At 57.0% G+C, this 26,476-nt stretch overlaps 16 protein-coding genes across 16 annotated transcripts in view; 5 read left to right on the top strand and 11 right to left on the bottom strand.

The window, feature by feature from the left end:
* Window positions 1-192: 192 nt before the first annotated feature.
* Window positions 193-4,714, bottom strand: ACA1_289730 (tetratricopeptide repeat domain containing protein; the record flags this gene model as incomplete). The annotated part of the gene is made up of 18 exons (XM_004367918.1): window positions 193-607; window positions 673-812; window positions 896-1,035; window positions 1,107-1,232; window positions 1,341-1,500; window positions 1,573-1,783; window positions 1,854-1,979; window positions 2,081-2,182; window positions 2,274-2,362; window positions 2,442-2,562; window positions 2,635-2,718; window positions 2,789-2,829; window positions 2,900-3,163; window positions 3,230-3,345; window positions 3,412-3,516; window positions 3,591-3,744; window positions 3,861-3,967; window positions 4,048-4,714. The coding sequence occupies 18 exons, from the start codon at window positions 4,712-4,714 to the stop codon at window positions 193-195; spliced, it is 3,168 nt and encodes a 1,055-aa protein (XP_004367975.1).
* A 592-nt stretch (window positions 4,715-5,306) lies between these two features.
* On the bottom strand, window positions 5,307-6,065 carry ACA1_289720 (U1 zinc finger protein; the record flags this gene model as incomplete). The annotated part of the gene is made up of 3 exons (XM_004367917.1): window positions 5,307-5,372; window positions 5,407-5,819; window positions 5,882-6,065. The coding sequence occupies 3 exons, from the start codon at window positions 6,063-6,065 to the stop codon at window positions 5,307-5,309; spliced, it is 663 nt and encodes a 220-aa protein (XP_004367974.1).
* Window positions 6,066-6,183: 118 nt separating this feature from the next.
* ACA1_289710 (uncharacterized protein) lies at window positions 6,184-7,038 on the top strand (the record flags this gene model as incomplete). The annotated part of the gene is made up of 3 exons (XM_004367916.1): window positions 6,184-6,463; window positions 6,534-6,659; window positions 6,725-7,038. 3 exons carry the CDS (start codon window positions 6,184-6,186, stop codon window positions 7,036-7,038), a joined length of 720 nt encoding a protein of 239 aa, XP_004367973.1.
* A 60-nt stretch (window positions 7,039-7,098) lies between these two features.
* Window positions 7,099-8,131, bottom strand: ACA1_289700 (uncharacterized protein; the record flags this gene model as incomplete). Its single annotated transcript, XM_004367915.1, has 5 exons — window positions 7,099-7,192; window positions 7,278-7,384; window positions 7,616-7,725; window positions 7,812-7,848; window positions 7,922-8,131. 5 exons carry the CDS (start codon window positions 8,129-8,131, stop codon window positions 7,099-7,101), a joined length of 558 nt encoding a protein of 185 aa, XP_004367972.1.
* Window positions 8,132-8,258: 127 nt separating this feature from the next.
* Window positions 8,259-9,654, top strand: ACA1_289690 (uncharacterized protein; the record flags this gene model as incomplete). The annotated part of the gene is made up of 9 exons (XM_004367914.1): window positions 8,259-8,277; window positions 8,343-8,464; window positions 8,544-8,632; window positions 8,719-8,828; window positions 8,909-8,980; window positions 9,049-9,131; window positions 9,199-9,309; window positions 9,388-9,444; window positions 9,616-9,654. 9 exons carry the CDS (start codon window positions 8,259-8,261, stop codon window positions 9,652-9,654), a joined length of 702 nt encoding a protein of 233 aa, XP_004367971.1.
* A 66-nt stretch (window positions 9,655-9,720) lies between these two features.
* On the top strand, window positions 9,721-10,989 carry ACA1_289680 (uncharacterized protein; the record flags this gene model as incomplete). The annotated part of the gene is made up of 6 exons (XM_004367913.1): window positions 9,721-10,102; window positions 10,177-10,324; window positions 10,405-10,444; window positions 10,521-10,664; window positions 10,749-10,851; window positions 10,928-10,989. 6 exons carry the CDS (start codon window positions 9,721-9,723, stop codon window positions 10,987-10,989), a joined length of 879 nt encoding a protein of 292 aa, XP_004367970.1.
* A 561-nt stretch (window positions 10,990-11,550) lies between these two features.
* On the bottom strand, window positions 11,551-12,863 carry ACA1_289670 (uncharacterized protein; the record flags this gene model as incomplete). Its single annotated transcript, XM_004367912.1, has 3 exons — window positions 11,551-11,744; window positions 11,811-12,314; window positions 12,380-12,863. The coding sequence occupies 3 exons, from the start codon at window positions 12,861-12,863 to the stop codon at window positions 11,551-11,553; spliced, it is 1,182 nt and encodes a 393-aa protein (XP_004367969.1).
* A 154-nt stretch (window positions 12,864-13,017) lies between these two features.
* On the bottom strand, window positions 13,018-13,751 carry ACA1_289660 (churchill domain containing 1, putative; the record flags this gene model as incomplete). The annotated part of the gene is made up of 6 exons (XM_004367911.1): window positions 13,018-13,053; window positions 13,150-13,200; window positions 13,291-13,462; window positions 13,531-13,577; window positions 13,634-13,648; window positions 13,728-13,751. 6 exons carry the CDS (start codon window positions 13,749-13,751, stop codon window positions 13,018-13,020), a joined length of 345 nt encoding a protein of 114 aa, XP_004367968.1.
* An 81-nt stretch (window positions 13,752-13,832) lies between these two features.
* ACA1_289650 (uncharacterized protein) lies at window positions 13,833-16,107 on the bottom strand (the record flags this gene model as incomplete). The annotated part of the gene is made up of 6 exons (XM_004367910.1): window positions 13,833-14,153; window positions 14,236-15,152; window positions 15,375-15,545; window positions 15,622-15,722; window positions 15,791-15,965; window positions 16,038-16,107. 6 exons carry the CDS (start codon window positions 16,105-16,107, stop codon window positions 13,833-13,835), a joined length of 1,755 nt encoding a protein of 584 aa, XP_004367967.1.
* A 120-nt stretch (window positions 16,108-16,227) lies between these two features.
* ACA1_289640 (uncharacterized protein) lies at window positions 16,228-18,676 on the bottom strand (the record flags this gene model as incomplete). Its single annotated transcript, XM_004367909.1, has 12 exons — window positions 16,228-16,343; window positions 16,419-16,583; window positions 16,667-16,739; window positions 16,809-16,934; window positions 17,038-17,195; window positions 17,265-17,361; window positions 17,438-17,508; window positions 17,587-17,810; window positions 17,850-18,171; window positions 18,235-18,354; window positions 18,493-18,590; window positions 18,639-18,676. The coding sequence occupies 12 exons, from the start codon at window positions 18,674-18,676 to the stop codon at window positions 16,228-16,230; spliced, it is 1,608 nt and encodes a 535-aa protein (XP_004367966.1).
* A 786-nt stretch (window positions 18,677-19,462) lies between these two features.
* Window positions 19,463-20,080, top strand: ACA1_289630 (uncharacterized protein; the record flags this gene model as incomplete). Its single annotated transcript, XM_004367908.1, has 1 exon — window positions 19,463-20,080. The coding sequence occupies one exon, from the start codon at window positions 19,463-19,465 to the stop codon at window positions 20,078-20,080; it is 618 nt and encodes a 205-aa protein (XP_004367965.1).
* Window positions 20,081-21,227: 1,147 nt separating this feature from the next.
* Window positions 21,228-21,590, top strand: ACA1_289620 (uncharacterized protein; the record flags this gene model as incomplete). Its single annotated transcript, XM_004367907.1, has 1 exon — window positions 21,228-21,590. One exon carries the CDS (start codon window positions 21,228-21,230, stop codon window positions 21,588-21,590), a length of 363 nt encoding a protein of 120 aa, XP_004367964.1.
* A 160-nt stretch (window positions 21,591-21,750) lies between these two features.
* On the bottom strand, window positions 21,751-23,516 carry ACA1_289610 (Protein P80, putative; the record flags this gene model as incomplete). Its single annotated transcript, XM_004367906.1, has 8 exons — window positions 21,751-21,962; window positions 22,032-22,359; window positions 22,448-22,504; window positions 22,580-22,669; window positions 22,737-22,787; window positions 22,853-22,948; window positions 23,021-23,112; window positions 23,225-23,516. The coding sequence occupies 8 exons, from the start codon at window positions 23,514-23,516 to the stop codon at window positions 21,751-21,753; spliced, it is 1,218 nt and encodes a 405-aa protein (XP_004367963.1).
* Window positions 23,517-23,683: 167 nt separating this feature from the next.
* Window positions 23,684-24,628, bottom strand: ACA1_289600 (uncharacterized protein; the record flags this gene model as incomplete). Its single annotated transcript, XM_004367905.1, has 4 exons — window positions 23,684-24,066; window positions 24,170-24,266; window positions 24,326-24,421; window positions 24,482-24,628. 4 exons carry the CDS (start codon window positions 24,626-24,628, stop codon window positions 23,684-23,686), a joined length of 723 nt encoding a protein of 240 aa, XP_004367962.1.
* A 47-nt stretch (window positions 24,629-24,675) lies between these two features.
* Window positions 24,676-25,989, bottom strand: ACA1_289590 (uncharacterized protein; the record flags this gene model as incomplete). The annotated part of the gene is made up of 9 exons (XM_004367904.1): window positions 24,676-24,762; window positions 24,871-24,893; window positions 24,963-25,019; window positions 25,102-25,255; window positions 25,316-25,370; window positions 25,438-25,547; window positions 25,610-25,703; window positions 25,767-25,860; window positions 25,932-25,989. The coding sequence occupies 9 exons, from the start codon at window positions 25,987-25,989 to the stop codon at window positions 24,676-24,678; spliced, it is 732 nt and encodes a 243-aa protein (XP_004367961.1).
* Window positions 25,990-26,029: 40 nt separating this feature from the next.
* Window positions 26,030-26,476, bottom strand: part of ACA1_289380 (uncharacterized protein) — a gene marked incomplete at both ends in the record, with an annotated part of 2,793 nt that continues 2,346 nt past the window's right edge. The window contains 3 exons of the mRNA XM_004367903.1: window positions 26,030-26,092; window positions 26,163-26,300; window positions 26,396-26,412. Coding sequence (XP_004367960.1) covers window positions 26,030-26,092; window positions 26,163-26,300; window positions 26,396-26,412 — 218 coding nt within the window. The remainder of the gene's footprint in view (window positions 26,093-26,162; window positions 26,301-26,395; window positions 26,413-26,476) is intronic.

Raw genomic sequence — 26,476 nt, 5'->3', positions numbered from 1 at the left:
CCACGTGTCCTTGGCGACATCCCTCGGCTACCAATGGGCAGCTGTGCTTTCCTCGTCTTCGTGCCGTTGGCAAGTGGGGCCACAAGGAGCTCCTCAGAGATTGCGCTTTTTCGTGAACCTAACGGCTTCGGTACATCCATTCGGGTCTCCTCTCGCGCCTTGGGGCACCGTGAGGCCGTAACGCGAAACCGATCACGCGTGGAGGAGCTCCTCCTTGGCCTTGGCTGTCTCGGCAGTGCGCACCTTGGCGGTGGGCGTGGTGGTGGCCACCACGGCGGCTGCGGCGGCGGAGACGACTTGCTGATGCAGGGTGACCCGGGTGCTCACGCTGCTGGCGCTCTGCTGCGGGCTGTGGTTGCCGTCCATCATGTTCTCCATCTCGTCGGGTCCCTCGCTGGCGCCGATCAGCGTTCGACTGACCAGCGAACGCGTGCGTTGGTGCCGCCGGGTGCCGTCGGGCGTGGGCGAACGCTGGTCCTTCTTGATCTCGTCCGACGTGAGCTTGAGCGTGGGCGAAGAGGAAAGGTTGATTTCGTTTCGGGCTCGCTGTCTGAAGTCCGACACCGACAGCTGGCTCAGGTCTTGGAAGTCTCTCCTCGAGCCATATCTGCCGTTCAACCCACGTCAGCAAAGAATGTCGTGCGTGTGCGCGCGTGTCGCAGGACGGCGCACCTTGAGAGGCTCGGTGCAATGCGCTGCTGTGTACACTGCGAAGAGCGAAGGAAGAACTTTTCGGCTCCGCTCTCGTCCTTCTTACGAAGGGCCAGGAAGTTACCGTACTCCTGCAAGCACGCCGCGTTGTTGGGATTGATCTGCGCGCATGGAAGCAAGTCGTGCTATTAGCGACTTACCGGTCAATTGGAGGGGGGGAGCATCGAATGCAGTGTGTACGCACCTCGAGCGATCGGAGATAAAACTCTTCGGCCTTCTTGATGAGGCCGCAGCGATCCAGGAACTGGGCGTACTGGAAGATGGCGTAGCTGTCGTGGGTGTTGCTCTGTATCGCCCGCAAAAAATAGTTGTTTGCCTCTTGCGCTGCAGGACGACGAACATCCAACACCAGATTAGTCGTGGCAAGCGGGCGGGTGCAAACGGGCGAGCTGTACCCTTGGGGTGGTTGATGGAAAAATTCAAGTTGGCCAAGTTCTTCTCTTCGCCCTCCAAGAACTTGGTGGCAATCTCGGCGCAGTTGACCAATATGTCGCTCGACCAAGGCGCGCTGCTTAGCGCCTCTGTTGTTGTGCGAATAGAAGGGAAAACAGACCGTTGCCATAAGCATACGCGCTCGGCGAAAGAAAGGAGGGGATGCGGGGGGAGCGCGCGCGTGTAGGATTTCTGACCTTCGTATTTCTCCATGGCCATGTTGAAGAACCGCTGGGCGTTGATAGGATTGTTGTTCCACGCCATGTTACCTTTAAGGTGCAGACAGTGGCCCTGGGCGTAGGAGATGATGTTCATGTGCTTCACGCGTAGCCCGATCTCCTCCAAATCCGTATCGTCCTGGCGATTAGATTGAGAGTTAGCTCGGCGCCAATACGTGTGGCTTGTGTGAGATGGGTGTGCAGTGAATACCAAGGGCTGCTCTCCTCGGGCGACCCAGCAGTTCTTGTGCTTGGAGAACTCTTCGTTGACTCGATGGGTGAACTTGAGTCCGCAGATCTTCTGGATTCTGTTGAACAGCAACAGCTTCCCATCCATCGAGTTGTCGGAGAAGTAGTCGAGCACGCACTTGAGCGCGTAATCGTCCTCCGCCTCTTCCGCATTGAGCGCTCCCTCGAATTTTCTGTGTCGGCGAGAGAACGTACGTTAGCTCGCTAGAGACGCAGCAGGTATGGTGTGGTGTCGCATCGTACCTTACGAGGGAGGTCTTCAGATTCTTGGCCCAGTACTCCTCGGATTGATCGTTGTGGCCGATAACGAGATTCATGTAATCGATCACCAACCGATGGTAGGGCTCCTCCAACGGCAGCTTCAGTTTCCTGAGTGTTTTTGTGGCACAAAAACGCAAGACTGGGTGAGGCCAGGTGCCCACGCCTGCACCAACGCAGAGCGACAAGGGAGGAGCGGGCATCGTATGTACCTCATTCTCTCCCTCAGGCGAAGCCGGAGGTTGTTCTTTACAACGCGAGCGCACATCTCTACAAACAGCAGCGTGCGGCCGTCTTGGTCCACCATATGGCTCCTACACCAACGAGATCAGCTTATTAGCGCAAGAGAAGAAACGGAGGCGGAGGCAGAAGCGTGAAGCCACGATGGAGCGCACGGCGGTGTACCTGAGAATGCCGAGGTGTCGAATGTTGATGCCTCGACTATGTACAGCCTCAGTGAGCCTAAAATTCTCCAAGTCGCCCTTTCTCTTTGCCTAAGGCAATCGATAACCATTGAAGTTAGATCTGGCTATCCAACATCAAGGACGGTGAACGTGGTATGCAGTGGCTCACCTCAGCGATTAGCTTGGCCAACTCGGGTGCAAAATTTGGCACAACGTTGGTGATCAGATTCCTGGTTGCCTCTTCCAACTCGGCGTTGTGCTGTTCCGGATTGTGCATGCGGATGAACCCACTGAATTACAGGGCGATCAAGGTTAACCATGTCCAAGACGAGCGCGGCAATTGAAGACCCGCGTAAACGTACCTGAATGCGTCACTGCACAGTGGCTTGGGGAACGTTCGCACATACTCCGGGCGCAGCAACCGGAAGAGGTGTGCCATTTTGATACTGTTCATAGCCCGCCCCACCACCTTCAGGTTAGCGGCAAAGCACGAAGAAGTCCAAGGGCAAAAGGTACCCAGGCTTGGGGAACTCGGGCGGCATCACGCGAGAAAAGTCCTGCGGGGACACAAAGTCTGAGCCTTGACCGAAGAAAGTACACCGAAGAAAGCACCACCAGCCAACGAACCAGTAAATACGTGCGGTTGTCGCCACCCACGTGGCCCTCGAGGTCGGCAGGCGAGGGGAGAACTTGACTGTGGGCCTTGGAGACGCCGCAGCGATGGGGCTTGATGTTGAGCTTTCTCGCAGCGATGCGCATCTTGGCGCCCAGCTTCTTGTTCTCAGCGTGCATGGTATGGCCGTAGTCATTGGAACCGTACACGATGGTCGACTTTTTGATCGGCAGGATGGACATGGCCAGCAAACGGAACCCTCGGTAGTCGATAAGCGCCTGTCGCCATAACGAGCGTCGTCAGACGTGTCGATGGTGTGGCATTAGTTTGCTGGAGTCGCGCACCATGAGTGGCAGACAAAGGTCGCGGATGCCCAGGTTGAAGTAGGCGAGCAGTCCCTTCAGCTCGTGTCCTGCTACTTTCGATGCAGCGTAGTCCGACCCGTAGAGCCCGTGCGAATCTATTGGGCAACACAGTGCAAGTGAGTCAACCCCACTTGTCCACAAGTGCGCCTTTATGTACGTACCGACAGCGAACTTGAACAAGATGTTGTTGACAATGTACTTGTCACCGCCCACAATGCCGCCCATGGCTGTCGGTTTGATGGTCTTCATGTGATCAGGCACGAATGCTAAGATGAGAGTGAAGGAAAACGCCGCCTATGATTAGCTGCTGATCATAAGCAGTGACGGCAAGGGAACCTACCCTCAGAGATGATGATTCGCCCATAACTGCAGGAGGAGTAAATGAAGTCCTGCGCCAAATGGATGAGCGCCCTGTTGGTGTTGTACCGCTCGTCCAGCGGCGTGTGCAGGTCGAACCCGCGCAGCTTCTCCACCGTCGTCTGAAACGCTCGTTCCTTCATCATATGATGAAGGAAAGCAAAACGCATGACACCGACGGGGACAGTCAACACAAGGCAAAAACATCAGGCCGCAAAAGCTAGGATATCTGATCATACCAGTCTGTCAACACCATGCCCTCGTCCTCCTGCGAGGGTCCTCCCGCTGGCTCGCCGAACCGATACTGAGTCTCCACGCGTGGAGCTCCTCCCTCCTCCAATGTGTCGTTCGTCGGCGCACCTGCTCACCATGTGACCAAGCGATTATTAATAAAACAAAATGAATAAACAAATAAACAAATAAAAAGACAAGGCGCGCACCAGGGGGAAGGGGCTGCGTGAGGCGGTGCAGGTCGGAGGTGGAAGAGGAGCCGCCCATCTCGGAGAGGAGGAAGTCCTCGCTCCACTGCTCGAGCTCGTGCATGTAGCCCTCCTCTTCGTCCAGGTAGCCTGAGCCCTCGTCGGCGGTCTGGTCCTCGTCCGACCGATACATGTCGAGGTCGTTGTAGCACAGACGGTAGGCCGACCTGTCCTCGTCCTCGTCGCCTCCTCCTTCGTGCTCTTCCTCATCCAGCGTCGCATTCGCGTCGTCTTCGGCGTGCAGCTCTTCGCCTACATCGCCATCTTCGTCTTCAGGGGTTGGCACGAAGCCATTCGTGCCGTTCGACGTGGTTTCGTCGTGCTCGGTGTGCACGGGCTGAAGAATGACATCGACACGACGCCGCTTGAGCGCGTCCTCGGGAAGAGGGGTCCACATCTCATCGCCCAATTCTTCGATCGATGGAGAGGGGGTGGAGAAGGACAGGCGGCTAGCGCTGTCGCGTCGAAGCAGGCGACGCCGAGCATACTTCTTCACCTTTTTCTTGATGCAAATCATGCCAATGAAGATTAAGGCTCCCCCCATGCCTGCCGTGAGGACCAAGATTCCCGTCATGAGGGCCACCAGGCGCGAGTGATCGTCGGCACCAGTCGGCATGAATTCGCTCATGATGCGTTGAATCGTTGTCATTTTCTAACGTCGGTATTCACTTGACGCCAATCTGCCCTCCCTTTCCCATTCAATCGTCGTCGGCCTTCAATCGTTTCCTCCTCAGGCCATCAAAAACGAAAAGATGGATCAGCTGTTTCGCAATGCAACCCACGAAACACGCCACGCGTTTTCTTGCCGACCAACCCTGTGCGCCAGTTGCACACAGACAGAAGCGAGGACCTGTTCGTTGGCTGGGGCAGTGCTGAAACCTTCGGCCGTGGTACCGCGTTCACCGCTCACTCTTCCGTGCCCACTGTTGATCACAAAGGATGCAAAGAGAGGCACCAAGAAGGAGGAGCAAGGTACGTTTATTGGGAGCTGGGCTGTACAAATCAGCACACGCCCACCAACCAACGTCCTGCCTGGGCAAAGGGAGCGAGTGCACCACACCAACGCCATAACACAGAGAGAGAGAGGAGAAGAAAGAGGAAGAGGGAGGGGAAGGTAAAACAGGATATGGTGCAGAGCTTCTTTGAGCTCTGCTGGTTGGTTGGTGCTCGTAGCGCTGCTCCTCTTGTCGTGCCTGCCCTTGTTGATCATCGTGTACATTCTACTGCTCATAGCCATCGTCCTCGTCGTCGTCTAGCCGCCTGCGCTTGGTCGGGTCGTCGTGCTGCTGCCCACCCGCGGGTCCAGGGCCACCACCGTACGGGGGGGTAGCCAGGAGGCGGGCCGCCAGGGAACCCGCCGGGCGGCATACCGCCCATGTGCCCCGGGAAGCCGCCCGGAGGTCCTCCGTGGTGCGGTCCGGGTGGGAAGCCCATGCGCTGGTGGTCCGTCGCCTGGCTCTCGTCGTGCGATCGCTTGTGGCCGCTGTCGGCTCCCTCGCCACCAGGAGCGCCCATGCCGGGAGGCGGGCCGCCGGGAGCACCGGGGAAGTGACCAGGAAAGCCGGGGAAGCCGTGCGGAGGCATACCGGGCGGCATCATGCCGGGAGGGGGAAGCATGCCAGGACCGCCCATCATAGGGGGTCGCATCATGCCGGGACCGCCCATGCCGGGAGGGGGAGCGTGCGGATTGATCACAAGCGGACCCGAGGGCATGTGGCCAGGGCCAAATCCAGCTGAAAAAACAAGGATCGAATTAGCATAGGCGAACGCTGAGGGCGGGCGGGGGGGAGTGTACTTTTGCCCTCTTGGTATTCCTTGATCTTCTGCTGGATGAGGCTCTGCGTAAGATCCTGCTCGAATTGCGCGTAGTAGGCACGCACGGCGGCCTTGTGCTTCCATCCATCGTTATGCGACTTTCGCACTGATGGCGAGTCGTGCGTGAGGAACACGTCGCAATAGTCGCAGTAGTACTTCGGCATCCTTCCTGCGCTCTCGATGTATTTGACAAATCGGTCTTGCTCCTTTTCTCTGCCATTTCTATTTCCCTCTCCCGTGTTCAAGAAAAGCCTGAGGGAAAAAATAGGAATAATAGGACGCATGCACAAGACCACAGATGCAGTGCCGCAGTGGCGGCGGGAGGACGAAAGCATCGACCTCGAAGCCCAGGAGGAAGGCGCAGAGAAGTACGGCAACGATGGCCGGTTCGATGCAAGTGCAGAGGACGAGGGCACAGATGAGGAGATCTCCTACCGTCAAAAGCAAGCGGCTGCACCTCGGCAGGAGGACCCTGCCGCGCCACTTACAACCACAACAGAGCATAAAAAGAAGGAGTACCCCACCACCGAACATGCCATACGCACCCTCGCCCTCCACACCGGTGCGGAGACAGTTTCTTTTTGCAAGCCTCTGACGTGAGGGCGCTGACACGGGGGCGACCACCCCTCCAGGGCTGGGCTACATCCTGGGCTTTGGAGTGGGGCTGGTGGGTAAGGCACAGTCGATCTTCCGAGTGACGCGGATGGTAGGAGCGGAGAACGCGCACACGCACTACGTGGACCCGTTCGCTGTGGCGGGTGCGTGCCGGCTCCTTTCTCGGCTGTGTCAGCTGCGCGCTTATCGTCATTATCGGCAACCGCAGGGGACTTGGCGCGTCCGCTCTTCATGGTGGCATGCTTGGAAGTGGCATCGATGTACGCCGGGCCGGCCGCGCACAACCTCAAGCTCCCCTGGAAATCGGCGCCTCTCTCCACCACAGCGGCAGCATCATCGCCACTAACAGGAGACGAGAGCCACAGCGAGGGTAGAGGGCTGGTGTGGGAAGCGTACGAGGACTACGGAAATGAAGGCCGAGCGAGTATGCGAGAGGAGCTCGCTCAAGGGACCGGAGGACGAAAGGAACGCAGCGCGCTGGACTCGTCCACATACAGCACACCAGAAGAAGAGCTGGCGTGAACACCGGTTTTCATTTTTCGTTGTTGTTGCCTGCCTGCACGAGCACCACGTCGCATTCGCTCACTTCCTTTTCTTGGGCTCCGGCTGCTCAAAGAGTCGGAGGTTGAAGAAGTCGTTCGAAGCATCCTCCAGGTGGTTATCAAAATCTTGAAGCCTGTGGGGTGGCACGCCAAAGGAAGAAGCAAAAGCTTTCACAGTGAGGCCAGCACCACTTTTGAGAGGAAAGAAGAAGTGCGCACCGCTGACAATCCTTGGCCAGGGACGCAAGCTGGGCCGTGTCGTATGCCTCATCGAGGCTGAAGTTCTTGCTCTTGTCGTGCCACCCCTCGCCCTCTCGGAGGTACCCCTGTACAGCATCATAACACCGCGCGATTATGAGCGGCGTGCAAGAGGCAATGTGCCAACTGCAGCGTGCAGCGTGCGCTTCCGGGGCATGATCATCGTTGTGCTTACCCTGACAGCCAGTGTGTGCTTGCTCTCCTTTGCCAGGGTTCCGTCGTACTATTGTTTTGGAAAGGGACGATCAGACTTCATGATGACAACATGAGCACCGGTTGGGCGATGGCTGAGGGCTCACCAAAAGGACGCAAGCGCCCGCGAACTGCTTGCTGATCTTGGAGCCGATGCTGATTGCCAGCGGGCTCAGCTCGGTGTCGTCAGCGAGCTCATTGGCATGGAAGTACCCCACTGGTGACTCAGGCGTGAGCAGGAGAGCCACCGCAGAGCGCACAGATCAAACAGGCAAGAGGAGGAAAGGGAAAGGTGGTGGTTACCGATGCTCAGCTGCTGCTCGGTGGCGCGCTCTTCAACCTGTGGATGAAATCGGATTGAGCAACCACAGACTATCAATGGGGTGCAGTAGGAGTGGCAGAATGGCACGTACGAGCATCATGGCAGCCTCAAGCATGGGGGCTAGAGTGGCTCCATGAAAGAAGGGAATGTAATCCACGATTCGAATCGCGGCGTCGCCATTAGATTTTGACCCCAGCAGCACTCCATTTACCGCAAGATACGGGTATTTGTTAATGTGCATAACAATCTTGGCGTAGGCATCGCCGGCCACCACAAAACTCTTTTGTTGTCCCTTGCTCATCTCTTTCCTCCACTTCAATCTGCGGCGATTTGCAGTCGGCGTTTCTCTTTGCGTTTCTCGCCGAGCGAAAAGTTTCCTGCACAGCCGTCACTCCAGATCGAGCTATTCCACAACACTCGGCCAAGCCATGCAGGAGCCCTCCGCGAGTACTCCTCCCTACTTTGCCGAGGAGATGTACAACTAAGTTCTGACGCACTTTCCATCTCTGCAGAGATGGTGGAGCGAATGGGGCGCATCAAGCATAAGATTTTGGTACTCTCCGGGAAGGGTGGCGTGGGCAAGAGCACGGTCTCGACGCAGTTGGCCCTCGCTCTTGTCAAGGCCGGGAAGAAGGTGAGTTCGCTACCTGGCCACATGACTTACTCAGTGCACACTTTAGCTCACGAACAGCTGCTGCGTCGGCGGGTGGCAGGTGGGCCTGTTGGACATCGACCTGTGTGGCCCCAGCGTGCCCACATTGCTCGCTCTCAAGGACAAGTCCGTGCACCAGGCGTCGGAAGGGTACGCGCCTGCACTAACCAAGTGTCTGGGCCACGGGACAGTGTTGGCCGGGATACTGATGCTTGCGGCACACGCGGAATGAGTAGGTGGGTTCCTGTGTTTGCAGACAAGGAGCAGCGCCTCAGCGTGATGTCCATCGGCTTTCTGCTGGACAGTCCAGACGTGCCTGTGGTGTGGCGAGGTCCCAAGAAGAACGGTACTCTTTGTTCAGTTCCCTTAAGGCTGGCTGCTGCCGCCGCCACAGCCAAGCCAATGCTCACGCTTGGTGTGGTGCAGCTGTCATCAAGCAGTTCCTGGAGGACGTGTGCTGGGGCGATCTCGACTATCTGGTGATCGACACGCCGCCAGGTACGCCCCCACAATCATCTATCTGGCGCACCCGCGTTGTACTTACATCCACGTTCGTCTTCTCGCAGGCACATCCGACGAGCACATCTCAGTGACACAGTACCTGGGCTCGTTCAATCCGGACGGCGCGGTGATTGTAACCACACCGCAGGTACGACTAGAGCTCGTAGCCAGATGCAGTTCTGCAAACTCACTTCCTTACGCACTCTCTTCACCAGGGCGTGTCGTTGTCGGACGTGCGAAAGGAAATCAGCTTCTGCAAGAAGATCGGACTGCCTGTGCTGGGCGTTGTGGAGAACATGAGCGGCTTCGTCTGTCCGTGCTGCCAGGTTCTACTTTCTCATCATTCTTATGGGTTGCCTCTCTCGCCTTCCCGACCTCACTTCTAACCTTCTATCGTGCTTTAGGAGGTGACAAACATCTTCTCCACCGGTGGCGGCGAGGCCATGGCCAAAGACATGGGGGTACGCGCTTGTCGCCTTGATCTTTAGTATCTGTGTGGCCTGCGCACTGCGCTAACGAGCCACCGGCAGGTTCCGTTCATCGGCCGAGTACCGCTCGATCCAAACTTGACGACGTGCGGAGAGGCAGGTGTGAGCTTCTTCGACAAGTTCCCTTCATCCCCTTCCCTCCAGGTGCTGCAGAGCTTCATCGCCACTCTGCCCTCCGAGTAGTTGTGTTCTTTTGTGTTTCAAATCCAAACGGGCGCCCTTTGTTCAAATTTCGAACTCTAGAGATAGATGAGTAAAGTGGCGAGGAGGCTTGCGAGTTGCGTGGGGCGGTCCTCGCTTGTGGCTGCCCATACGGCACGACCCTTCTCCTCACTTGCCCAAGCAGAAAATGGGCAATCTGCACAAGTTCCGAGGGTAGAAAATGTAGAGCTGGAACGATTTGAGATGGATTACATGAAGGCAGAACAGCCAGTCGTGCTCACGCAGGCAATCGATCACTGGCCCGCCCTGCGATTATGGGCCGATCTCGACCACTTGCGACGGAGAGCCACAACAGATGCCGCTGAACCCTCGGACGAGGTGGTGGTGCCCATTGAGCAGGGATCAACCTATTTGGATCCCGAAATGGAGCATCGTCACGTCTCCTTCACCTCGTACCTCGACAACCTCGGTACCGATACTGCGCATGCAACCCACCCAACAGCCGATGCTTAAGTCTTAACTTCTTGTGCGTGTGGGGGACAGAGAAGGCTGAGCGAGGCACAGACACAGCATCGACCGGCGGGCGCAGTCAGGGCGCGGCCGTGGGCTACTTGGCCCAGTTCCGACTGTTCGATGCCATCCCCTCTCTTCAACAGGACTTTGAGATTCCCGCCTTCTGTCGTCTGGGCCGGTGCTCCTGCTCATCACCACCACCACCACCATCATCATCATCATCCACTGATCACTCAACTTCATGCCCTCCCCATACAGAGGCGACTACTACGGCACTCACGCTTGGCTCGGACCTCAGGTAGGATTCGAGTGACACTTGACGAAGGCAAACATTGTGTTGAGCTCACACCCATGGCCTGTGTTGGTGGTTGCAGGGAACGGTGAGCCCGTTGCACAAGGACCCGTACCACAACTGTCTGGCGCAAGTGGTGGGTAGCAAGTACATTCGCATCTACCACCCGCGCCATCAAGCGTGCCTCTACCCCTTTGCCGACTTCACCAGAAAGAACTCGTCTCAGGTTGAACGCAATACCCACCATCGTCGTCAACTTTCTACCATTCCCGACGCGCGCCGCTGATCGTGTCGTCTCTCGCATGAGCAGGTCGATGCAGAGAATCCCAACCTGGACTACTACCCACGCTTTGCCGACGCGCCCTACCTCGAGTGCGTGCTCGGTGCCGGCCAAATGCTGTACATTCCCAAGGGTACTGTCTGTTGGTGGCCGTGTGCGCACGTTGATGGAGCCAGTGTGCTAACTAACCACACCGAGCTTGTGTGCAGGCCACTGGCACTATGTCCGGTCATTGTCGCGAAGCTTCTCCATCAGTTTCTGGTGGCAATAGGTCTGCCCCATGCGCTCACTACCATAAAAGGTCGCCAAAGAGGGGTCTAGAACTGAAATGCTTGTTTTGGTTTGTTTTTGTTTGACAAGTGTTAACAACAAACAACAAGATGAAGATCCTCTCGTGGCTCCTGATTAGCGTGGCCGTCGTGCTGGCCTTCTCCTCCTCGGCATCGGCCGTCAACCCCATCGTGTGCTCTTTCTGCGAGTTCGGGGTCAAGTTCGTCGACGGCTTTGTGCAGCTCAACTACAACCAAACGCAAATCATTGGCATTGCCGAGACCCTGTGCGCCGCCGCCACGCCCGAAATCAAGAGAGACTGCGACTATGCCTTCCAGACCTATCTGCCTATCGTTATCAAGGACCTTCTGAGCGGGATGTCGGCCCAGGCCATCTGCGCCCAGGGTGGCATGTGCGACCCCCCTGCGGGCGGCGACGTCGAGGTGGAGGAGACCCAGCCGCTCTCTGGCATCCGCTACAACTAAGCCAAATGAACCCTTCTTCCGTTCTTTTTGTTTTGTGCTTTCTTGTCATAAGGGACCTGGGAGCTGGTGCTTCTTCTTCATGAGAGGATGCGGACGAGCAAGACAACGAAGAGGGTGCTCAGCACGCCCAAGAGGAAGGAAAGGAGCGCCGTTATGCCCGGGCTCGAGCCGCGTGGGGTGACAACAGTCGGCTCTGACGCATCCGGCACTGCTTCTCTGGCTGCAGCCTCCACAGCTTGGAGACCCTGCGATTCCTTGCCTTTCAAGTGGGCTGCAGACGCACGGACGCCGGTGAGCAGCTCACATCGCAATGCGAGAGAGGAGATGAGCTAGCAACCTCGGATCTCGGCCTGGGAGATGGTGAGGAGGAGAAGGTGGAGGTAGCGACTGTTCATCAACTCGCCGGCCGTCGGATTGTCGTAGAACTGGAGGGGAACGATGGGCGCCGAGGTGTTGTCGAGCTTCCGTCTCCAACCACGCTCGTCAAACTCTCGCAGGGGGAATGCTTGAGCCACCACGAACACGTATGGCACATCATCGAGCGACTGGGCCATGTCGATGTAGTGCCGTAGCCCCTCTTCACTGGTGGTGTTGCGCAGGACGATCAGCGCCACATCGACCCGCATGTCATTCAGGACCGCCCGCGCGGGACTGACCAAGGGCACAGCCGGCTCCTCGTTGGTCGCTCCGCGCTGGGCCAACCTCACCATCTCGTTCGTTAGGCTCTCGTCGAGGGTGAGCCACCGCACGTCGGTGAATCGTAGCTTGGCGTTCTCCAGCCTGAGGGTGTAGCCCTTCGTGTGCGCCGAGAACCGGTGTGGCTGCAAGTCGGGAATGTCCCCTGCATGGTGTTGGTTGACAGGCGCGGTGAGATGATGGTGGCACAAGCATAGAATGGGGGAGTACCCCGCTGACGGTCGAGGGCAGCGGCTATGATGCCGTTGAGTATGACCAACCGGTCGTAGCTCTCGCAGCCCAACAGGACAATGCTCAGTGCGTTGCCTCGACAGGGATTGTCTGTGTCCGCCGCTTGTTGTTCAGGGGAGCCGACAGCGTACTCGTTGGCGATCCGCCGCAGGTCGCTGCTCTTGCACCCGGCCAGCGCGCGGACGTTGAACCAGAAGTTGTTCCCCTTGACCTTGGCCGCCACGTCTGGAGGGACGGGCTCCACACCTGCCTCGAGGGAGGGGGCTGGGTTGCGCTGGTAGTCCACCACACCCCGCCAGTTGGTAGCAGGAGCAGTACTGCCGGCCTTCCTCCTCCTCCTAGGAGGGTATTTCTCCTCTTGCTCGGCTTCAGCTTCAGCGTCAGCCTTGGCTTTCGCTTTCGCTTTCGCTTCGGCTTCACTGCGGGGGTACAACACCTCAACCGTGCCCTCGGGGGCCTCCATGGCGCAAGCTGTGTTGGTTATTTGTTTGTTTTTATTGTTTGGTGGAAGTGCAGGAAGGCAAAGCTTTCGGTCCAACTCGAGCTTCTCCTTGGAGATAGAAGGCAACGGTTACACTGCACTCTCTGACTCGTGTACTCTCCTGCGGTGGCCCGGCTCAGTACATGTCGTACTGTGCAATCTTTTCTGGATCCTGTCGAGGAGGCGAGAGATTAGGCCTCAGACCAGCGGAGATTAGGGTGGGGTTGGTTGGGGAGAGGGGCCACGATCACGAGCAGAGTCGACGTACGTCGGGCATGATGCTCACCCTGTCCTCGCCGTACCCGCACAGAACACAGTTCTAGGGCAGCACGATGGGATGTGGAGAACGTGAGCGTATGCGAAGGGTGGTGCCTTCAAAACGAGAGATGAGGCTGGTGACCGGCCGTACCATGGCATACTCCTGGTACTCGCCGTCGATGGTGAAGGTGTACTCGTGGTCGGCGATCTTGTGGCTGCACTCGCTGCACTGGTGCTGGTAGGTGACCGTCTCGTCCGTCTCGGTCTCGTTCTTCTCCAGCTCCGCTATTTTGATGAACTCCATCTTTCCACACTCGCCGCACCTGCGGCCCACAGCGCTCAGCGTGTACACTGACGTACGCGACATGGAGAAGAAAGCAGACTGCCGCACCCTTTGAAGTTGAGGAGGTAGCTACCGCTGGACAGGCACGTCCGGTCCTAAGCGAGAGGGTTGAGAACAAAAGATGAAGAAAGAGTTGGGGGGGGGCAGGTACCCGTTGAGGGCAAACCTGTGCGCAAGAGCGAAGGAAAGATTAGATCATGCGGCAGTCCACGCAAGGCCTACATGCAATCAAACGAGATGCATACATGAACGAGGCATCGTCGGCACATGTTGGATCTAGATTCAGTTCTCGACTGGCTGAGCCAGGAATTATTCTTCACTAAAATAAATAAATATACACGGCAAGGCCGTCACTTGTACTTCTTGACGAGCTTGAGGGTCTTCTTGGCCAGAGCCTTGGCGGCGACATCGCGGGTATTGGCCGCGACGGACTTGAGCTTGGAGGTGATGCGATGGCGGATGATGAGGTGACTCACCTCGCGCGCCTTCGCGGTCGAGCACAGGCAGTAGAGCGAGAAGGCGGCCACGCGCAGCAGCATGAAGTTGGTGCACTCCAGAAACTTGCCCAGGTGCGCGATGGCTCGGCCCTCGTCCTCGGCGAGAATCACCTCCAGGCACTCCTGGTCCATGCTCCCGAGCGTGCCGATACCCTTGATCGCCTGGAACTGCACCTGTGTTGTGTGCGTGTAGTGTCGTGTCGTGTCGTGTTGCGTGAGCCTTGTGTGTGTGTGTGTGTGGTCTGAGGCCACGCACCTCTCGATTCTTGGTGTGAACCAGCTCGTGGAGCATGCCGCGGAGCCCCTTCTTGCCCTTCATCAGCTCCAGCTCGTGTGCGTAGAGCGTGCCGCGCCGGAAAGGGTACTTCCGGCGGCTCGCCTCGTGGGGCTTGTCGGTTGTCGCCTCCTCCTCGGGAACCGGCGCCTTGCCCTTGATGCCGCTTCCGCCGTTCGCGATGGTGTTGCGATGCACCGTCGAGGCCTCGCTGTTGCCGTTATTATGGCGGTGGTGATGCCCCGGCTGCTCTAGCGCGTGAAGCTCCTTGTCCTTGCCATGCTGCTGATCGTTGTGGTGATGATCGTGACTGCGGTGGTACTCCTGGCCTCCGTCCTCCTCCTCGTCGAACCGCCGGCTGCAGGGAGACGAGGCCGTTAGGGCTGCCCGGCCGCTGCGCTCCTCCAGGTGAGGAATGAAGTCCTTGTTGTCCAATATGGAAACGGACGAGCGGGAGCGAGCGACGGGGAAGAACGAAGGCGACGAGAAGAACGAAGCCAGCTTGCGGTCGCGCGTAGACGTTCGCTGCTTCTCTTCGGTCGACGGAGAGCTCTCCTCCTCAAAACGCCGGTGGCGTGTACGTGACGTGGGCGAGGTCGGCGCCGAAAGGGATTCCGAATCGGGCGAGGAGGGAGGAGGCGAGACCGAAGAAGCGCTGTCCCTCACAGACGACGATGACGAAGACGGAGAGAGGAAGAACGAAAACGAAGGCAGGGTGAAGGAACCGGAGCCGGGGTAGGAGGGCGAGGGGAAGGTGAAGGAGGGCGATGCGAGGTTGCTCAGCGAAGGCACGAAGGAGGAGCGGGATCCGATGAGGCAGGCCAAGGTCGACGCAGCAATGAACTGCAACGTGGCATGCGTCGAGCTCTCCATGATATCGCGCACTAGCCCGATCAGACCTGCATGCACTGGGTCAGAGCAAGCACCACCTTTGTACACGTAACACAAGGCGGTGAAGTGCTCACATACCAAGACTACGCAGCGTATCACGGCAACTGGGATAGTTAAGCACAAGATTGCTTAGCGCGTCGCAAGCAGCCACACGCGGACCTGCGTGCCAAAGAAGGAACAGCCAACGAGTCAGCAGGAATCGTGCTTGCGGTGGACAGGGGCTGACTTACCTCCGTTGTTGGATTTGAGGAGGCGGAGGAGGATCTCAAGCGAGGGTAGGGACTTCCTGTCCTTCAGATCCCTTCCCGGCTCGACCAACAGCTCCGCGGCTGGTTCAGGCAATTCTACCGACGTGCATTCCGCGATGCGTTTGGCTCCGGCATAGTCAAATAGCGATAAACCTGTGGCGGACAATGCGAAACCCGATCCACATTAGATAGCACAAGGTGTGGCGCGAGAGGACGTGGTGGTACTTACCATTGAGTGTGTGAGCAGCAAACCACTGTGCGTTCTGCGAATCGGTCGCACAAATCAGCTTGAGCAGCGCAGTGACGCCGTCCAAGGCGCGAATCCATTTCCTGCTCGATCGCACACGCTTCCGATCAGCCAATGCAAACCCCATGAGGGCAGACACCAAGGGCAGTACCTGGCCTTGCCGTAGTTGGTCTCGCACAGGCCACCTATGAGCTTAAGTACGCCGAGCAGCACACCCTCGTCGATGTCGTCCGAGTTGACCAAGCTGAGCAGCCACGCGATGTCCCGCTTCGTCACGAACTTGGTGCCAGGAGACACGAAGAAGGACAGTTCGACCAAGATAATTCCTGCAGCGAAATGAATGCATCGTTGGCCAATAGACATCAAAAAAGAAAGGAGAGAAAGAAGTATGGTCGTACCAGCGCAGCACTTCTGTACAATGGAGGCGTGCTTCCACATCTTCTTGAGCGTCGGCACGTAGGCGCTCATATCTTTTGCCCCAAATTCGGACGGCGAATTACGGATCGCAAACTGCAACGCAATCGCACTGTTCACAACGGCCGTCAGTGTTGGGTTCGAGCTTCTGGTGCCGGTCTGCGTGGGTCATGATTACCTGTTGAGCTGCAGCACGGTGGGATCCATGGATTGAGCATCGCTTGGTCGGGGATAAATGTTAGTGTAGCGACCTACCGCCGGGTCCTCTCCCATCGAATCGTTGAGGTCTTCTGTGCAGGCCGGCGCGTGAATTGAAGTTAGTGTCCACTCGGAAGGAAAAGCCGATAGGGTGCGCTGAGCCGAACCAGAGGGCTGAAGATGCTTCATCAGCGGGGCTATCCCACCGAGCCGGCTAACAATGACGGCTCCGTCTTCCTCGCATACAGCCGCATTGGCGATGACGCCTGCCACCTCCTGGAGGAGGTCGATGTCGGTCTGTGCCCTCAGTAGTTCGATGCAAATGGCCACTCCTGGGGTGAATCAATCAATCAATCAATCAAGAGCACAGATGAGGCCCTTGCGCAGACTCCATTATTGGATAGTACGTGCGTACCTCCTTCCTTGAGTACAATGTGCGAAGATTCTTTACATAGCTGAAGATTCAGCAGAGTGCCCGCAGCGCACACCTGATGGCACGCAATCGAGCTCCACGCTGAGTAATCGAAACAGCACCCGGGCAATGCCAAGTAACGCACCTGCAGGTCCACTCGTGTTCGCTTGTTCTCTCCGTGGGCCTCGGGCGCAAGGGCGGCAAGCAAGATGGGTACCCCACCGGCATCGATGATGGCCTTGTCGTCATTGTAGTCATTGAACGCCAGCGTCTGTGAACCGAACCACCAACCGTTAGCGATGTACTAGTACTCAAGAAAGGGCCTGTGACCGTCTGTGCGCCCCCGTCGGTATGCGGCTGAGCAGGAGGCGTACCTGTAAGATACCGGCAGCCGACACCCGGAGCTCGATGTCCAGTGTAGAATCATGCAAGAGGGCGAGTATCTTGCCGATACAACCTCGCTTCCTGATGATTGCCCGAAGCTTTGCATTGGGACACGGGTCCAGCATCGTCTTTTTGCCATCTGCTTCGTCTGTTGCCGAGGAGGAGCTTAGCAGGTCGGGCTCAATAACTTGAGGTCAAGACGAATGAGCAGACATACGTTGATAGGTGTGACTCTCGTCGCTCATCGGCCCGAGGATGGAGGTGGGCGACGAATGCATCTGCAAGAGTTCGTCCATCTTCCCCAGGCACACGCCCTGACGAAGAAAGTAATCACAGCACACTGGGGTCAGAATTGCCTGGTCTTATACCGCCACAGTAGCTTGGCCATACCTGAAGCGTGGGATTGCTCGAGAACACGCCCGATATGAATGTTCGCAGCAGCTCCTCGACGGTCACCTTGCCTGGAAGCCACAGCACGTTAGTGAGCGCGTGTGAGATCCAAAAACACAACATTAGAAAAGTTAGAGAGTGGAAGATACCTTCGGACGGATCAGAAACGACGACAAAGGTCTCGATCGTGAGCGTGCCATACTCGTCGGGCGGGGACTCTTTGATTTCCTCCAGAGCCGCCACCTTTTCGCGTTCTCTCTCCCGCGCAGCCCTCTCTTCTCCGTCCGCTATCGGGTCCTCCGATTCCTCTTGTTTGTCGCTCATCACAAAACCTGCTTCCTCCAACTTTGACATGGCCACAAAGTCGCCCCAGCTGGCACCACACAGCAAGAGAAACAGGGTGTATGAGTACAAGTCGTTGACAATCACTACTCGTCTGTGGATGACATACCCCCACTCTTCGTTCTTGCGGAACTCGTTGATCGATCGCTTGCCGATGGTGAGCCGCTTGTTCATGCTGTTTACAATGAAGATATTGAAGGCCACTATCCGAGCCCAGTTGCCGTCGACCTTGTTGATGCTACGAGAACGCGTAGTTCTTGCGGAGCCGTCATGGGTATCGTCAACGTCGTTCTCAAACTCGACGTCGCCTTCGTCTTCATCAAGGTACGGAAAGGCGTCCTGAACGGTGGTGTTTGCCGGCTCAGACTGGCCTGTTTCTTCATCGCCTTGCGCTGCAGCACAGTAGGTGAGCAACCCAGAAGCGTAGTGGTCCAGTAATCAGAGAAGCCAAGTACCTCCACTCTGTGCGACCTGCTCGGCGGCTATGGCCATGACCGCAGCCTCCTTAGCCGGATCGATGTGGCGAAGAAAGAGCGAGAGCGTGCCACCATCGGTGACTTGATCGCGTATGAGACCTGAACAGTGCAGGATCGTGTGAGTGTTGCGAGCGACGCCTTCCACACACGACTGATGGCCAGTACGCATGCAGGAGAGGAAGAGAGAGAGAGAGAGAGCAGTCGCACCGCCTGGATAGCATTCAAGGCGCCACGTACAGCCGCCGACGTGAAAGCACGATGAGGTTATCTTCTCTCGCGCTCTCTTGCGACGAAAGCCGCCAATCTCCCACTTGAACGCTCCCATGCGCCCACACCTGCAGCCGACACAAACAAACAACATCGTCAACTGCAAGTCCAGGCACCTAGGCACGCGAAAGTCCCTATAAACGGTCCCTCGCATTGATTTATTCAGGAGGAGTACCTGTTGCGATCGAGGTAGAGGGATTTCCAGCTGCCTGCGTAGTTTCGAGGATCGCAGGTGGAGGGAGGCCATCGAGAGAGGGCCAAATCTCGCCATTTCGGCGAGGAGTCAGCCAGGCGGCGCCACTGGCGACAAACGGCCGCGCTTGAGAGCAACTCCTCAGGTCCAAGGAAGTGGAGAACGTAGGCCACCAGCTCTTCAGGCAATATGTCGAGGCTGTGGGTATGTCCCCATTCATCAATTTCTGATCCATCTCGCAGTCCACCCAACGTTGAAAGGGAAGGGGCCGTTGCGGGCGCCAACATCGCCGTTCTTTCATCTTGTCGGCGGTCCCCTCCTTCCTCTTCCATCAAGCTAACCTCCCTAGGTACCTATCCGCGACAGATGCTGGTGGTTACCCCCTTGTTTCTTTTTTCATTTCTCCAACCTGCATTATTCGAATACCACATTTGTTTGGAAAATTTCAAAACATTCCGAATGTCGACATCAGATCACAAGGCCCAAAACAAGGTCCCAAGAGAGTTCGTGGATGCTGCTCAAGTGAAGCGGCGCTCTGTAGGCTCGAGTGCAGTAAACTCACGGAGCCAAGGGATCGAGCATGTGCTAGCCAACAGAAGCGCTGGGTCTTCAGGCGGAGCGGCTGACGTGCTTTGTGCAAGTCTCTTGGGCTCCGTGTGGCGGCGAGACTAGAGGCCCTCTTGTTCCTGAGGCCTCACACCGGTCTATTCTTACTTCCTCTCACAGCCGCCACTCGCTCAACCCGTCATGAAGTATTATACCAGCCTTCTCGCTTGCTTCGCGCTGCTCTTGGCTACCACCGCAGTCGGCGCCATCTCTCCGGCAACACTCCGAACCGTGGAGGCTGAGCTGGGGTGCCGGAGGTCCTTCGCAGCCAACAATTGTGAGTTCTGGGTCGATGGCGCGGCCAGAACGAAGGTCGGCTACCAGGGCTGGAGCGAGGCCGGGCTGCATTCGGAGGTAATCACCAAAACGGCCGACCCCCCCACGGAGTTGATCATCGGGCAAGTGGTCGGAGCCCAGAACTTGAGCACCTCAAGCCAAGCGAACACGACCGTCGACATCTTCGTGCGCGGCACGTTCGACCAGACCAGCGGCCGATGGCTGCTTGACTCCTTGTGCCAGCGAAGGCAACCGCCGCAGGGTACCATGTCGCCGGACCTCGAACCCCAGACCCTGGCCTTCGTCATGAAGCGGACCAGGGACGACGTGTGCCTGTGGCTGACGGACGCCGGCCAAGCCCCCTTCATCGTGGAGGCCGTCTTCGTGCCTCCAGTCTACCCCGAGTTCGTGGGACGCAAGCAGTTCGTGTGGGCCAATCAGCGAGTCTCCCTCTTCAACCAGAAGCGCGCCTGTGTCTCGTGAGCGCAGTTTCCAGTTCTTCTCGTCGTCCCCTTCTCCCTCAAACATGTCAATACAGTCCTTTCCTCCTCGCCTGTGAAAATTCACTCGTCCCCGTGAGTTGTCGGTGGGTGGTGGTCGAACCACGGCACCCGCAGAGAAGATACGTTTCAGGAACAGTGTAGGGCGAATTACTAGACCCGGCTACGGAGCAAGAGGAAGAAGACACAAGTATGGCGTCGGTTTCGTCGAGCAATGAAGCGCCAGGCACGGTGCACTTGGACATGATCACGCACATGCTCAACCAAGGAGGAGGTGCGCACAAAGCGATTGACAGAGAGTCGCTGTACCAAGAAGGTGCGCGTGCTTCGCTTTCGTTTTCGCTTTCTCCTTCTGCCCTCCACCCTTTCCAATACCCTGCCTCAGCCCAACATGAAGTTGTCGAGAGTGCGGAGAAGCTAGTGACCATGAAGGAGAAGGCCGACCGAGAGTTGGACTCCTTTGTGCGTGACCCCAAGCTGACCTCGATCGGTTTCCCGCCCATGGACAAAGTCTGTCGCTACCTGGTGTACGCCTGCCTTCCAACACTCGCGAAATGCTGCATCTCTTGGGCTCACGAGCGACGGCCACCAGACACGAAAGCGCAGATGAGAGAGGGCTGGTATCTTACTCGGTGGGCGAAGAGGAGCGTGGTAGGCACACGATCGTGTGGAAGAAGCACGCTGCGCCGTCCGAGGAAGCTATCAAGCGTGTGGGTGCCGAGAGAGAGGTGAGGCCAGACAAGCAAGTGGAAGGCGCACATTTCTAGCGCCAACCAATCGCAATGTGTGGAGCGCTTGTTGTAACTCCGAGTGCTGGCGTTTCATCGCAATTTCTCACTAGCAGCAGGACAAGATGTTGTGCAACCAACCAAGTTAAAGTTGGGACCCAGAGGATCACCTTGGGAGCATGTGAACAAGCTCCGAATCGCCACGGCGATCTTTAGTGGATGGTGCAGTTTCGAGTGTGTTCCAGCCAGCTTTCTCCTTCTTTCCCCAGAATCCACCACCTCGCCTTGACCAGGTAAAGGACCTTTCCCAGCGCATAAGTAGGGCGGAATGAGAGCAGTGTAAAATCACTTCACAACCCAACACGACCCAAACCCACACCCTCCTCCCCCACAACAAACAACATGTACCGCGCCATCGTCAGCCGAGGAAGCCAGCAGTGGAGGCCCGCCATGGTCTCGCTCAGCGGCAGCCTGAGGGCAGTGTCCAACGCCCCCAGTGAGGCCAGGCTCGGCGACGGCGGCTACGGCGAGGTACTCGAGCGTCAGCAGGCCCGCGGCACCCACCACAGCGAGAAGCCCGGCGAGAACCACCCCGACCCGGCCAAGATGCAGCGCAAGGGCGACGTACTCGAGCACGAGTCCAAGGGCCGCCCGCCCCTCGTGATGGACAACGACTCTGACCTGTTGGAGGGCGACGAGTTCCAGCACTCCAATCTCGAGGCCAACCTCAGCTGGAGGCGGGCCGACCCCAGCGTCTCCGAGTAGAGCCAGAAGACGAGATTCGTCGAACGCTCTCACTCACTCTCTTTCTCTCTTACTTTCATCGCCGTAGTAAATAGACACTTTGTTGTTCATACCGACACACGGCGCACGAGACGACACGAGACGACCACACGCAGAAGGGAGGCTCGAAAGAGTGCTGTATTTAGTGGCATCCTTGTTTCATGTGAGCGAAGTTGGCGAATCGACCAAAGAAGAGGGAACCAAGGAAGGCACCGGCGCACACGGCGAGGAAGAGGCCTACGTTGAAGGTCATCGCGACCAACATGAGGACCAGTCCGATCAGCGTCTCCACAAAGGCCATCGTGGCCCGTGGGATCTCCACCTTCCAGTCCCAGCCCTTGATACTCTCCCACACTGCAGTGTCGCACACACGTCCGATTGAGCAATTCTGTCGCATCACGAGGGGTCAAGAGAAGTGGTTACCAGAGCTGGATCGCGACTGATGATGGTGGTGCTTGTGGTCGTGGCCCAAGTCCGCATCGTCCAACCCGCTGTGAATGCCGTGGTGGTCCTCCCTGCCCACGAACGATCCGTAAGTGCGGGCGGCTCGAAACAAGGGATCCCTTCCTGATGAGGAAGGGAACTGGGCTTGCCTTTGAATAGCGAACCCCAAAACCTCGGCCTCCCTGCGCTTGCTCATGTAGCCCTCCCAGATCGATCGGCCCACCTTGAGCAGCTCGTAGAATATGCCCAGGAGGATGATGGCGATGATGGTCAATGTGTACTGCCACCAGTTTCGCGGCACCCACTCCTGCGACATCACCATGACACAAAAACAAAGTGACAAGCGTTAGCAAAAGAGGAGCAACAAAGGACAAAGGCGCCAAGGGCCAGGGCACCTTGAATAGCACATAGTCTAGCAGACTGTTGTGGAAGTACATCCTCATCATGGGCATCTAGGAGAACAGAAACAGACTGGTTTAGCCTACTAGGCGCAAGTGGTGCAATGTGTACTTCGGGTCTATGCGTACCTCCTCACCGGGGCCGGAGGCACAGAGCGGCCAATCGGGAATCACTTTGCACAGGTTCTGCCACTCTTCGCATCCATCCATCCACATGGACTGAAGAAAGGGAAGAACAGTGTGAGCCCATGCAACGTTGTCAAGCTATGATGGTGCGCAGCAATACCAAGCAGAGGTCGCTGTACACTTGCAGCAGATCGCATTGAAGCATTTTGCCCTGCACGTTACACAAACGGTTAGCATTGTGGCGATCTTCGTGAAGGTGGCAAGGAAGATCCATACCTGCTTCTTGCACTTGCTGCACGGCTCCATGTACATCGCGTCGCACATCTTCTCTACAGTGTTGGAGAGTGCCATCGTCTTGGGCAAAGGCAGTGACTGCATTCACAAGCCGAACACAAGAAGAGTCAGAAGGCAACGCCAACAGGCCGGAGTGAAGACTGCATGTACCTTCATGCTACACTCCGCAACAACCGACACGTTGGAGCACATGCTCGTGTAGTTCTTGCATGGGGACATACCAGGCATGTCGACGCACAGATCTACAACACCAAAGGGAACAACACCACGAAAATTGTCCGACGATGAGCGTGTGGCTGTTGAAGGCACCGATCAAACCACAGAATAAATCAAGTGAGCGGAGATGTGATGTACCCTTGAGGACAGAGAATTCAGCGCAGTAGGGGCTTCTTGTGACACCTCGCGATGAATCTGGAGATGTGCAAATGCGCTCGACGGTGCAACCGACCATGTTGGGCATCATTTGGCAGTTGCCGCTTATCCCTTGCTGCACGAGGGCTGAGGGCATGGTGAAGTTGGTGCATGTCACATTGCTCGGATCGTGGATGCAATCGCTGCCTTGCGCTCGTGCTACCCAGCCGTGGCAGCCGAGCAACAGCACCAGGGTCGCCACCAGGAGGATAGTATCAAACACGCTCTCTCGCATCCTCTTCGGACAAGCACGACATTGACAGAAGAAACGGAACCTCCTACGCCCAGCCTGAAGTCCTGTCACGCAACAGAAGCTGCGGCACCAAAAGAAAAGGAGAGAAAAACAAAGAAAAGGATCAAAGCGAAAAGAAATTCATGTTTCTTTTTTCTTTCTCTGCCCCATCACGTGCGGGGTTTGCGGAAGAGGTCGCGGTGGCTCTTCCACACCTTGAGGAAGCGCGAACGGGGAATGAAGGCGAAGAAGGTGCGCGCCGTACGGACGTCCTCCTTCTTCATCTCGAAGATGAGAGCCGGCCACGCTTTGTTGGGCAGCGCGAGCGCCTTCACTCGCTGGGCGAGCTCCCGCTGCTCGGTCACCTCGCGAACTTGGGCATAGTAGGCGTCGAAGCGGGCCACCAGCTCGGCATACTCCCCGGCAGCCTGCGCCATCAGCTCGGCCCATTTGGGGAAGAAGTGGAGGAAGGTGTGCTCCGCCCCGAAGCGGTGTACCTCCACCAGGCAGTCAAAGTCGAAGTTCTCTCCGCCCAGATTGAGAGGACCGAATCCTGGAGAGGGGTTCTATGAGTCGTGCCGTGTGCGGTGGAGGTGTGTCATGTGTGTCGTGTGGCAAAAGAGAGAGAGAGAGAGAGAGTTGGGATCCGGACGCACCTTTGTTTTGCCAGCCCATGGCGAAGAAGAAGGCCATGTACTGGGGCGAGAGGTACTTGATCCGATTGCCCAATGCATCACGCACGACAAAGCCGGCCTGGATTTGGGTAAGCACACAGCGAATTGGAAGTAAACAGCAACAAATGATTTGCGTACCTGTTGCCACGGGTTGAGGCCCTTGGTAGCGCTGAGTATCTCCTCATGAGTTGTCAGATGCGGAAACTCTCGCGCGCACTCCCAACCATTCTGGCTCTGTTTGCGAGTCATGGATGAGCCATAGCCCTCACACACATCAACAGCAAGCCTACGTACAGCGTACACCCCAGGGTCTTCCTCGAGGAGGGTGGTGATATCTCGCACACCATGCAAGACGATGCGTGGCGCTTCGTATCGCACAATGCGACGGAAGTCGTCAGCCACAAGCTCAAACATGTAGCATCTGCCACAGACATCGCACATTTTAGACTCATTTCACAATTGTGACCACACAAACTGGGATGCTGGAATTACTTGGTGATGTCCTTCGGTTGCCTGTAGCCCAGTGCAGTCCACGTGTCCCAGAACTTCTTGTTGAAGGTCTGCTTTGGAGGGACCTGCGGTGGAAAAAAGGGGAGGGAGACCCATGGGTTATGTAAGTCCTATCAACCCCTTGCCATGCGGGCCTTGGTACATGCCTCGCCAGAGAGGCTCTTCCAGCAGACCGCCTCGTCAGCATCGGGAACACCTAGCACCATAACGGGGCTCGGTCAGTAGTGAGCTCTGAATCACCAGTGGAAAGGGGTGGGCTACATACGTGCAGTCGCAACGTGCCACTCGTCCTTGTAGTGGTACAGCACGGCGAGCGCGCCATCTGCAAGGTCACATAAATTGCCGGACCACCCATCAGCCGTGCAAGGTAGAAGCTTCCACTGCGGCCAAGGCTCTCGCCGTACCCAGTTTCTCGTAGACCTTGACTTCACCCCACTTCAGCGCCTGGTATGAGCCATCAATGGCGTGCACCGCTTGGGGGTAGAAGTAGGCCACCACCTCCCAATTCGAATTCTCGTCCACGATCAGTGCCTTGGCTGATCTTCCCACATCGCCGTCCTAGTGTCCATGACATTGTGAGATACACCCAACAGAGCCAAAGATGATTCCATGTCGTACCAGGGTCGTAAACGCGGTCGACGAGAGCTGCACAAGGTTTGGGTACTTGCGATGTCTGCAGAAGAGAGAGATCAATGTATTGTCAGAGGGCAGCTATGCCACAGTAGTGAGGATCAACCAACCGGCAAGATACGATCGTGTATTCGGATTCCAGCTTTTTCAGACCATGCTTTCGGAGATAGTTGACGATCGCCAGCGTGTGAAGCTTCGCGGGGTCATCAGACGCTTGGACCTGAGCCATAACAGTTGTGTCAGTCACGCATCAATGGCCCCGCTGCAATTGTGAGACAGTACCTCGGCCTTGGTAGTGTTCGTGGATGGGTGCATGTGAAGTGCCAGCCACGTGCTGGACTGAAGGTCGTCCTTGCTGTAGAAGTCGTTGAAGTTCCTGCATCACCACAGCAATCAGTTCATGCAGCATTGGCCGCGAGCGAATGAAGAGTGGTGGTACCGCATGAGCTTGAACTGACTGTCGTAGGCCTTGAAGATGGGCCGGAAGTTCTCCTCTACGTAGTCCCAATCCTTGACCTCTTCTTGACAGATCTCTGCGGTAGGACAGAAACAAGAGTGAGTGAGTGGTTCACCAAGGGTGCTGCAAGCTTGCAAAGGTGCGTACTCGCCCAGAGCTCATTGGCCGCTTGGAAGTCATGAATGTGGCCCTGCGCCAATGCCATTTGGGTTAGTGCTGAGCACAACAGGGCTCCACTAAAGAGATCATCTCACCTTGTCGATCAACTGGATGGCGAAGATGAGGTAACGGATCGACAGCCAAATCAACTGAAGCAGCGCGTGGGGGTCAGTATTAACAAAAACCTAACAGCATGAGCGCAAGCAGCGAGTGGCCTACCTTCTGTGCTTTGTACGCCTTGCCCTCGGTCAAGCGTCGCTTGGCATGGTCGAATTTGAGCGACGCCTCCCACGAAACAGTCTTTCGGAGTATGTCCAGGTCCAGGCTCACAAGGAACGGCATTCGTTCAAGAAGCACCTGACACATTGAACGTTGAATGAGCCAAGACTACACACACGAACAGATGTAAACGTACGAATTGTCTGGGCAAGTAGAGGCATTCAAGCACGCACAGGCGATGTTCCCGCAGCTTGAGAAGCAAGGAGAACGTGAGACTGTGAGACAGATGAAGAGTATAAAATGATTGGGTAAGA

Source organism: Acanthamoeba castellanii, assembly GCF_000313135.1.
Source record: "Acanthamoeba castellanii str. Neff unplaced genomic scaffold scf7180000084777, whole genome shotgun sequence".
Classification (NCBI taxonomy): domain Eukaryota; phylum Discosea; order Longamoebia; family Acanthamoebidae; genus Acanthamoeba; species Acanthamoeba castellanii.
This window is presented reverse-complemented; position numbering and strand designations above follow the sequence as displayed.